This window comes from Equus przewalskii, chromosome 21 (assembly GCF_037783145.1).
Source record: "Equus przewalskii isolate Varuska chromosome 21, EquPr2, whole genome shotgun sequence".
Taxonomy (NCBI): domain Eukaryota; kingdom Metazoa; phylum Chordata; class Mammalia; order Perissodactyla; family Equidae; genus Equus; species Equus przewalskii.
Window position 1 is genome coordinate 19,025,912 of NC_091851.1, and position 10,146 is coordinate 19,036,057.

General features: G+C 50.7%; 1 protein-coding gene across 3 annotated transcripts; it reads right to left on the bottom strand.

The window, feature by feature from the left end:
* Nucleotides 1-5,112: 5,112 nt before the first annotated feature.
* Nucleotides 5,113-9,292, bottom strand: AP5S1 (adaptor related protein complex 5 subunit sigma 1). Of its 3 annotated transcripts, none has more exons than XM_008533586.2 (3): nt 8,752-9,292; nt 7,544-7,731; nt 5,113-6,256 (listed from the first exon to the last, which is right to left on the bottom strand). In XM_008533586.2, exons 1-3 carry the CDS (start codon nt 8,875-8,877, stop codon nt 5,830-5,832), a joined length of 741 nt encoding a protein of 246 aa, XP_008531808.2. In that variant the 5' UTR covers nt 8,878-9,292; the 3' UTR covers nt 5,113-5,829. The 3 variants fall into 3 exon arrangements, with proteins under 3 accessions (XP_008531808.2, XP_008531809.1, XP_008531811.1); XM_008533587.2 differs by having other exon boundaries at nt 8,144-9,097; XM_008533589.2 differs by having other exon boundaries at nt 8,703-8,917.
* Nucleotides 9,293-10,146: the final 854 nt, after the last annotated feature.

Consider the following 10,146-nt stretch of genomic DNA (forward strand, 5'->3'; position numbering starts at 1 on the left):
TGCTGTTTTTTTTTTTTTAAGTTGAATGATGGGTACTTGGATGCTCATTATATAATTCCAAGAACTTTTTTATAAACATGAACTATTTCACAGTAATTTTTAGGTTTGTTAAATGAATTATAATATATCCACATAATGGACAAGAATAAAAAAGGATAAAAATGCTATGTCCTGCTATGAAACGATCTCCAGGATACACTGTTAAGTGAAACAAGCAAGTGCAGAACCCTATTCAGACGGTCCCCAACTTACAATGGTTCAACGATGATTTTTCAACTTTACGATGGTGTGAAAGCATTCATAGGAACTGTACTTCAAATTTTGATTTTGATCTTTTCCTGGTCTAGTGATATGCAATACGATCCTCTCTCAGGATGCTGGACAGAGGCAGCAGCCGTAGCTCCCAGTCAGCCATGCGATCTCGAGGGTAAACAACCCATACACTTACAACCATGCTGTTAACCCATACGACCACCCTGTTTTTCATTTTCAGTACAGTATTCAATAAATTACACAAGATAGTCAACACCTAATTACAAAATAGGCTTTGTGTTAGATGATTGTGCCCAACTGTAGGCTAATGTAAGTGTTCTGAGCATACCCAAAACAGACTGGGCTAAGCTATGAGGTTTGGTAGGTCAGGTGTATTAAATGCATTTTCGACTTATAATATTTTAAACTTACAATGGGTTTACTGGGATGTAACTCCATCATAAGATGAGGAAGATCTATATGTAGTAGGCAGCATCTTGTGTAAAAAATAGTGCAGGCAGCAAGTGGAATAAGAATACATGTTCAGAGCCAGCCTTGATGGCCTAGCGGTTAAAGTTCCGTGTGCTCCACTTTGGCGGCCCAGGTTCAGTTCCTGGGTGCAGAACCACACCACTTGTCTGTCAGTAGCCGTGCTGTGGCAGCAGCTCACATAGAAGAACCAGAAGAACTTACAACCATGCACAACTATGTACTGGGGCTTTGAGACGGGGAGAAGAAAAAGGAGGAAGATTAGCAACAGATGTTAGCTTAGGGCGAATCTTCCCAAGCAAAAAAAAAAAAGATATATGCTCATATTTGCTTATATTTGTGTAAAGAGAGATAAAAAGATATATAAGAAACCAAGAAAGGGGCAGTAGGGGGAACAGGGTGGATAGGGACGGAGGTGGGAGCAAGTTTTTCAGTGAAACCTTTTTTATCATTCTGATATCTAAATCATATTACCTATTTGGCAAATAAAATTTAATTTAAAAAATAAACATTTTAAAAAGTCAAGGCTGGGCCAGATGGATTCACTGGTAATTCTACCAAACATTTAAGGAAGAAAATATACCAATTCTCTACAGTCTCTTTCAGAAGATAGAAGCGAAGGGAACACTTCCTAACTCATTGTATGACGCCAGTATTATGCTAATACCAAATCCAAAGACATTACAAGAAAAGAAGACTACAGACCAACACCACTCATGAGCCTAGATGCAAAAATCCTCAACAAAATATTAGCAATAGAATCCAACAATGTATAAAAAGAATTATACACCATGACCAAATGGATTTATCCCAGGTATGCAAGGTTGGTTCAACATTTGAAAATCAATTAATGTAATCCATCACATCAACAGACTAAAGAAGAAAAATCACATGATCATATTAATAGATGCAGAAAAAGCATTTGACAAAATCCAACATCGATTCATGATAAAAACTCTCAGCAAACGAGGAATAGAAGGGAACTTCCTCAACTTGATAAAAAATATCTACAAAAACCCCACAGCAAACATCCTACTTAATGGGAGAAACTAGAAGCTTTCCCACTAAGATCAGGAACAAGGCAAGGATGTCCCATCTCACCAGTCCTTTTTAACATTGTACTAGAAGTTCTAGTTAATGTAATTAAGACAAGAAAAGGAAATAAAAGGTATACAGATTGGGAAAGAATAAAAATTATCTGTTCACAGATGACATGACCATGTAGAAAATCTGAAAGCATCAACAGCAAAAAACTCTTGGAACTAATACACGATCATAGCAAGGTTGCAGGATATAAGGTTAATACTCAAAAGCCAGTCACTTTCCTCTATACCAACAATGAACAACTAGAATTTGAAATTAAAAATACATTACCATGTATATTAACACCAGCCAAAACTAAATATTTAGGTATAAATCTAACAAAATATGTACAAGTCTATATGAGGAAAACTGCAAAATTCTGATGAAAGAAATCAAAGAAGAATCAAATAAATGGAGAGACATACTCCATGTTCATGGATAGGAAGACTCAACATTGTCAAGACATCACTTCTTCCCAACTTGATCTATAGATTCAATGCAGTCCCAATCAAAATCCAGCAAGTAATCTTGTGGATATTGACAAACTGACTCTAAAGTTTACATGAAGGGGCAAAAGACCCAGAACAGCCAACACAATACTGAGAAAGAACAAAGTTGGAGGACTGACACTATCCAACTTCAAGACTTGCTATAAAGCTGCAGTAATCAAGATAGTATAGAACTGGTGAAAGAACAGACAAACAGATCAATGGAACACATCAGAGAGCCCAGAAATAGACCCCAGAAATGTTGTCGACTGATCTTCGACAAAGGAGCAAAGGCAACACAGTGGAGCAAAGACAGTCTCTTCAACAAATGGTGCTGGAACAACTGGACATCCACATGAAGAAAGATCACTGTAGACACAGAACTTACACCTTTCACAAAAATTAACTCAAAGTGGACCATAGACCTAAATGTAAACACAAAACTATAAAACTCCTAGGACATAACATAGGAGGAAATCCTTTGGATGTTTAAAGCACTTTGGATCAATTCAGTGACGCTTAATGCTGCTTTGCAGGCATCTGTGCCCAGCTCTGTCCCTCCTGGACCCTTGGGGGCATCTCATACCCTGCATAGCACCTAGCAGAGTGTCAGGCTCATGTGAGGTAAGTATAAGAAATTGTAGTGGAAACCAGGCTCAGAGCTACTAGGGCAAAGTGGGACTGCACGGGAAGGGCGCTGGGTAAGTTCGTGGGGTTAAGGAAACCCGCGTATTATCTGGGCATCTGGAACAACAGAAACCAGGGGCGCTGCGGCCCCAGGGCAGGGTCTCGGTCTCTGCCATTCTCTGCGCATCAGTTTCCTCCACCTGATGGGAACCAAGGCTACCAGCTCCACCTAAACCGAACTTCCCATAGCTTCCAGGGGAGTGGGGTCTCACCCTCATCCTCAAGTTCAGTCTGAAAAACAGGCAGAAACGTTTCAGACCAGCCAAGTTGGGGCCCTTCAACCAAGGCCAGAGGAGCCTGTTCTTGTGAGAACAGTCATTCCACCAGGACCACCAGCTTGGAGCAAGGGGAGGGGCAGCCCAGGAGAGCAGACAGTAAAGGACAGGGGTGGCCCACTAGGGCCTGTGGGACATTTCTAGCGGCATGGTTTGCCACATACACAGACTGAGGTCACTCTAGGTCTTCAAGGTCAGAGGGTGATTTGTGGCACCCAAGGATGGAGAAGGTGGCCTTGTTCCACTGGTGACGGTGGTGGTGGAAGGCACGGCATGGCTGATGGCCTTGGCTGCAGACTTGGAAGGGCAAAATCCTGATCACAGGAGCTGCCTCCTAAGTGGGTGTGTGTGTGGAGGGGTCCTCCCTCGGTGCCAAAGGACAACTGGGTCTTGGCAAGCACAAGATGGGGCCAACACCTGCACCCTGACCACCTAAGAGGAGGCTGTGCAGCCCACTTGAGAAAGCCACATCTCACATGCAACAGGCAGCTCATGAAAATAGATATAGGGGCCAGCCCTGTGGCCCAGCGGTTAAGTTCACGCACTCCACTTCGTGAGCCCAGGGTTTCACCAGTTCGGATCCTGGGTGCAGACATGGCACCGCTCAACAAGCCATGCTGAGGTGGCATCCCACATGCCAGGACTAGAAGGACCCACAACTAAAAATATACAACTATTACCGGGGGGGAGGGGGGTTGGGGAGAAAAAGGAAAAATAAAATCTTTAGAGAAAAAAGGGGCCAGCCCAGTGGCGCAGCGGTTAAGTGCGCACGTTCTGCTTTCGCAGCCCAGGGTTCACCAGCTCAGATCCTGGGTGTGGACATGACACTGCTTGGCAAGCCATGCTGTGATAGGCGTCCCACACAGAAAGCAGAGGAAGATGGGCACGGAGGTTAGTTCAGGGCCAGTCTTCCTCAGCAAAAAGAGGAAGACTGGCAGCAGATGTTAGCTAAGGGCTAATCTTCCTCAAAAAAAAAAGTGGGGGGGGGGGAGCAGCCCGGTGGCACAGCAGTTAAGTTTGCATGTTCCGCTTCAGCAGCCTGGGGTTCACCGGTTCGGATCTCAGGTGTGGACATGGCACCGCTTGGCAGGCCGTGCTGTGGTAGGTGTCCTACATATAAAGTGGAGGACGATGGGCATGGATGTTAGCTCAGGGCCAGTCTTCCTCAGCGGAAAAAAGGAGGATTGGCAGCAGATGTTAGCTCAGGGCTAATCTTCCTCAAAAAAGAAAATAGATATACACTGAGGTTTTTTTCCAATTGAATCATTTTAAGCCAGGACTAGGAGCTGCTGATTAGACTCCTAATAGCAGTTTGGTGCCCCACCATAGGGTCTGACCATTGTGTGGGCAGGCACAGCTCCACACTGCCTAAGGGCTTTTTCTGGGGGCAGAATGAGCCAGGGAATTTTCCCTGGGACAACTCACAGCCACTGACTGGAGGGAGCTGCAGACCAACACCCACAGGTCTTCACCCCTTGAGTGAGTCATTCAGAGGTGACTGTTGTGCACTGGTTCCCAGAGGTGCTGAGCTCCCTACCTGTCCTGGATAACACACCTGTATGGGCTGCTTCCCCTTCCAGGGCTTCCTGGGATCACCTCCCATACAAACCACTTGCATCTAATCCTTGTCTTAGGCTCTACTTCTCAGGGATCCACATCAACCCCCCACATCCTGGTAGAAGACGCAAGTGCTACCATCCAAAGGAGGCACAGGAGACAGAGATGATGTGGGGGACAAGAGGTGGAGATCTCCCAAGAAGCTCTCAGGGGCATCCTTGACCCCCCGCTCAGGGTCACACAAGCAGATGTGCATTAATGACACTCACAGAAACGGAGGGTGAAATCAAACAGCTGGTGCTTTTAATTCAAAATGGGAAAGATGACATCACCCAGGCCAGACCTCTTGCACCCACCTTGAGAGTACCTTCTCTCCCTGCAGACAAGGGAAGCCCATGATTACTCGAGGCTGCCTGGTGGGCACAGGCTGGACCCAAAAGGAGATACAAAATCCCCCTGCTGAACGACTGACACATCTGTGAACTGTGGTGGGCTGGACACCAAGCAGGCCCTCACCAACAAAGTCCTTGTTTTGCCTAAGTGGGTGCAAAGGCAGGGGCCAGCTCCCCAACCCTGGGAGCCTCAGAGAACCCTTTTGCTCTGTGATGACTGCAGGTTTGGAAGAACAAAGTGGGCTGAGTTCCAGGCAGCCGCTCCTCACTCTCCAGCAGTAGTGGCTGGTGATCTGCTTGGGGCTGGCTGGCAGGGATGGGAGCAAGCAGGGTCAAGGACAAGGGGGCTGGCCCAATGCACTGGTCTGAACAAGTCACAGGACAGCTCCAGGCACAGGATGCTCTGTGATCTCTCCCCTCCACCCTCTGCCCGACCCCCTTTCTGTCAGCTTGTCCTGTCCACTTGTGCTGGGTGTGGCAATACACCACAGCTGGGAGCAGGCTGGGAAGGAGGCAGATCGTGAGCTCACCTGGCTGTGTGTTTGTCCATCCCCATTCCCATCTTCCCCTCCTTGTACTCTTGGGAAGTCCCAACCCAGTAAGGAGTCAGCGAGGACAGGCAGCACTGAATTCCTTCTCCAGACCCTGGACAAACTGGTCATTAAGGAAGAGCAGCTGACCATGGGGCAGGAAGCGGGCGAGGATGCCCTCAATGCGGTCAGCCCGCAGCAGGAGGTTGGTGCCGGGGGCCAGCAGCCGGAGGTGCTCGAGGAGGAGGCGTGCCAGCAGCCGGAGTGTGCCCTCAGCCAGCAGTAGGTTCTCGTGGGCGTCCAGCACCAGGGCAAAGCCTAAGGAAAGCACGCCCAGCCAGACCACCGTCCGCGGCTCCTGGAAAGGGTCCCCTGCTGCCAGGCGGAAGGCCCCACGTGGGGCCTCATGCAGGGGCACTGGTTCATCTGAGGACTGGGGCTGCAGGTCCATGGGGGGCCGGCCAGACGCCTGTTGCTGCAGCCGGCACATGGACTCCACCTGCCTGGGGAGAGCGGGTAGGTCATTGACTGTCATCCTTATGACCAGCCCTGGACCTAGAAGCTGCCATTATCTCCTATCTCAGATGTAGAAACTGAGCCCCAGAGAGACTAAGTGAGCTGCCCAGGGCCACAGAGCAGGAAGCATGAATCTGGATGGGAATTCAGGCTCCAGCCTCTACTCCCTGAACCATTTCATTCCATGTGGCCACAAGAAGGCAGGTTTTGAACACAGCTCCTCAGGCTGGGAAAGGGCACCAGGGGAAGAAGATCGGACTCACTTGCTTCACGGAGGCCTCCTCAACATAAAGAAAAGCAAGCAATGAGAAGCGGAGTAAAAGCCACGGCCAATCCAGGCTGTCCAACCCTCCACCCTCATCCATTGTGCAACCCTCTCCAAATAAAGACGGACTCCTCACTGGCCACCCAGGCTTTTCACAGCACTCTACAATCCCTCCTGAACCACCTCTCAATCTGGGCTGTGCACAGGCCAGCCTTAAAAGTATCTGTTTGGTTTTCTGTGCCACAAGAAGGGGAGTAGGCCCAGAGGAACAAGCGGATGGCAGGAGGCTGGCACAGAGCTACCCCAGAGTGTAAATCTCCTCAGCCAGAACACAGAGGGGCCAGGAGATTCTGGCACCTGCCGGCTCCATCAGGGTCTGGGATGGGAAGGTCCAAGGCCAGCCACCCCATCCGGAACAGTCTTTCCAAACTGTGCTCTGTGCATCCCAGGCTTTGAGGAAGCTCTGGGCACACAGAGTGCCCACATGCCACATTCTCTTTCCTCCTTAGAGATTGCTAAAGCTTAAAGGCACTGAGAACTTCTGCACTGCAATGCATGTTTAACTGGTACCCAGCTCTGCCTGCCCACAGTCAAATCCCAGCTCTGGCTCTTTCTACATGTAATCTTGGTCAGGTTAAGTTCCTTAAACTCTCATTACCTCAGTTTACTCACCTGTAAGGTGGGAGAATAAGTGTACTTACCTCAAAGGACTGGTACAAGGATGAAATGAGTTCATATACATGAAATACTCAGAACATAAATGCTTAGCACATACTTACAGGCTCAATAAATGCTAATTATAATTGTAACGATGATGATAAATAGCATTATTATTTCTTTAACCCTTTTTCGTGTAACACTTGTGAATGAGCGTGGAAGACTTTGGAAAACACCACTCTAAAGCTTTCTGCCTCTTAGTCCTCCTGTTTCTCTGTGCCACCCAGAAAACCTATCACAATTGGTCATGCGTTCAAAGAAGGGCAGGGGCTGGGCTGGGCTGTGTGGTTACCTGGCTACAGCCAAAATCTGCTCCTTGCGGAGGAGTCTGTCCCTCTCGGCGCCATGTGGCCGCCCGTCATCAGGTGAACTCTCAGCACCAAAGACGCAGGAGTAGAGCACCCGGCAAAGGCCCTCCTCCGCCTTCGGGGCCCTCAAGGTGTGGATGAGGAAGGCGTGGACCATGGCTCCGGGAGGGTCCTACAGGGAAGCCAGAGACCTTAGTGAGACGGGCGCAACCACAGAAAGGGTCTGGCCTACCAGGGTGTGGGAGCGTGTGGCTGGTCACTGGTCCTCCTGGGCCACCCAAGGCACACTCCCAGCCTCTGAATAACGACATCTGGTCAGCACCACCTCTGCCCGTAAGAGTGTAGAGGTGAAGAAATCTCAGACAACCCCAAATCCAGTTCTACAAAACAGCTGGCCAGGAATCTTCCAAAGTGTCAAAGTCACCAGAATCAAGGGAAGCCGGGGAGCTGCTCCAGACTGAAGGAGACTAAAGAGACGGGGCAGGTGGATACAACGTGCGACCAAAACAATAGGGCATTATTATGACAACTGGAAGCATTTAAATACGGACTACAGATTAGATAACAGTCTTTATCATTGTTACCTGGTCTTGAATGTAGCACAATGTCCTTGTTTGTAGAAAATACACACTGAAGTACCTCTAAATACAGAGGTCAAGAGGCATCATATCTGCAACTAACTTAAGTATCAGAGACTATACGGGAGTTCTTTATAAGAAAAGGGTTGACGTTTGGGGTAAGTGTGAGATTGTTTCAAATAAAGACTAGTAAGTAATTAATAACAATAATAGCGTCCGTCTGGCTCAGTGGCCAGCTTGGGGTTAAAAGGCAGCCGGTACACAGGAAGCAGATATCTGTAGTTAAGGGTAAACAGATTGTCCGTTTAAATTGTCAAACAGGAAGATTCGGGAAGGCACTTTGGGAACCGGAGTCCGCTGACCTCCGGTGACTCCGGTGACCTTCTAGCCGCAAGAAGAGCGCGTCACTAGCCTTCGCCACCACGTCCCGCACCCCCGTGGAGAAATGGTAGCGGCCAAGAACCTTTACGTCACTGCCTCGCGCAACTCAGCGGCGCAGTGCATTTGGGGGTTCGTAGTTCCTTGCTCCAGTCACCCAGGCCTACGCAGAGCACTCCGCACTCACTGTGCCGCCCTGCGGTCCGGGTCCGCTGTCCTCAGGATGTTGCACTCACCCTTCCTTCCCGGACCGCCGACTTGTAGCAACAACCCACTTCACTTGGCAGCACGGGAGCGAGGGCGGCTGCGCGACCCCTGGGCGTCTGCGCACGCCAGCCGCGGGCGCGCGCGCGCGCGAGCATGACGCGCGCCGGCGGGCGGGGCCCTCACGTCCCTAGCGCTGGTCCGGGTCGGGGCGGGGGTGGTGCTGCGACTCCTGCACACCGGGAGCGGCGACTTTCGTCGTCAGGCCGAAGACCGTCTGCTTCCAGCTCCGGGCGGGGCCCACACCGGTCATTCCCCGCCCGGGTACACAGGGTTCGCACTCGAAGCCATGGACCCACTGAGCCCCAGGCCACCGCCGCCAGCGGCCGCGAGGGGGCGCCGCGGCCCGGCGCGTGACCTCCCCGAAGAAGCCGGAGCCGGGGCGGTCACCGCTGGCGGGGTGCGGACGCCGAGGCCCCTGCCGGCCTGGTGCGGCTTGCGGGGCCTGGGGTGCAGGGCCGAGTTCTCCACCTGGCCAGTGTGCGTGGGGACCGCGGGGGCGCCTGTTAAAGTGCAGCTTCCTGGGCCGTAACCTTGGAAATCATGACTTCGGGAGGAAATACGCATATTTGGGGCGTTTTCGGGGGGATTCTGGGTTGTGGGCTTCTGCGGTGGGTTAAGACGAGGACTCGGTGTAGAGTAGAACGATTCAAACTCTAGTCCCAACCCTGTGACCAGCTGTGTGTCCTTGGCAGGCCAGTCACTTCGTTGGGCCCAGTGAAGCCCCATAGGGTTTAGTAGGCTGCTAGGTTTTCCTTTCACACTCCCGCCTCTAACAAGCTCCTCCATCCCTCTCGGAGTATAGCGGTATAGGTGCACCATCAAAGGCCGAGTGAGGAGGCTTATACCTTAAACTTGAAAAGGGCGCTGCAGGGGAAGCCTCCAGAGCTGCGGGTAAAAGCTACACTGGAGGCTTGGCGCAGAGGTGTTTGGGGCCCCACAAGGCATGTCTGGGCCGCACCGCCTGCCCTGGGAGCATGCACAGGCACACACGTGTGTACACAGTCTGCCTCTTGGCATGTGAACGCTGGAGCCTCCCCAGCTGCGTGCCGGTGTTCTGGGCCTCAGAGCCCCCAGCCTGCCTGGTCCTCAGCCCGGAATGCCCTTTCTTCCCCTTTTTTTGCCTTTCAAAATGTGCTCAGACCAAAACTTAAGGGAAGCCTTCCTACCCGGACTGCCCGTTAGCATTTTTTGCCCCCTTGGCACCCGTTGTGAACGTCTGCATATAGTGGTGATTTCTCCCATGGGGTACCCTCTGGCTGTGGTACCCAGCTTCACTCCCCAGGCCATCCACAAGGCAGGTCTAGAGCCCACCCAGACACACTTCTTGGTGACTGAAGAAATGAAGGACGGGGGAGCAGCCCAGC

Excerpts from the sequence above, each read along its gene's own strand:
- AP5S1 (XM_008533586.2), bottom strand. The coding sequence starts at position 8,877 with ATGCTCGCGCGCGCGCGCGCCCGCGGCTGGCGTGCGCAGACGCCCAGG. Across the intron at positions 7,732-8,751 it reads CGGCGGTCCGGGAAGGAAGG|GACCCTCCCGGAGCCATGGT; the intron begins GTGAGTGCAACA and ends GCTTCCCTGTAG. Across the intron at positions 6,257-7,543 it reads CAGATTTTGGCTGTAGCCAG|GCAGGTGGAGTCCATGTGCC; the intron begins GTAACCACACAG and ends CGCTCTCCCCAG.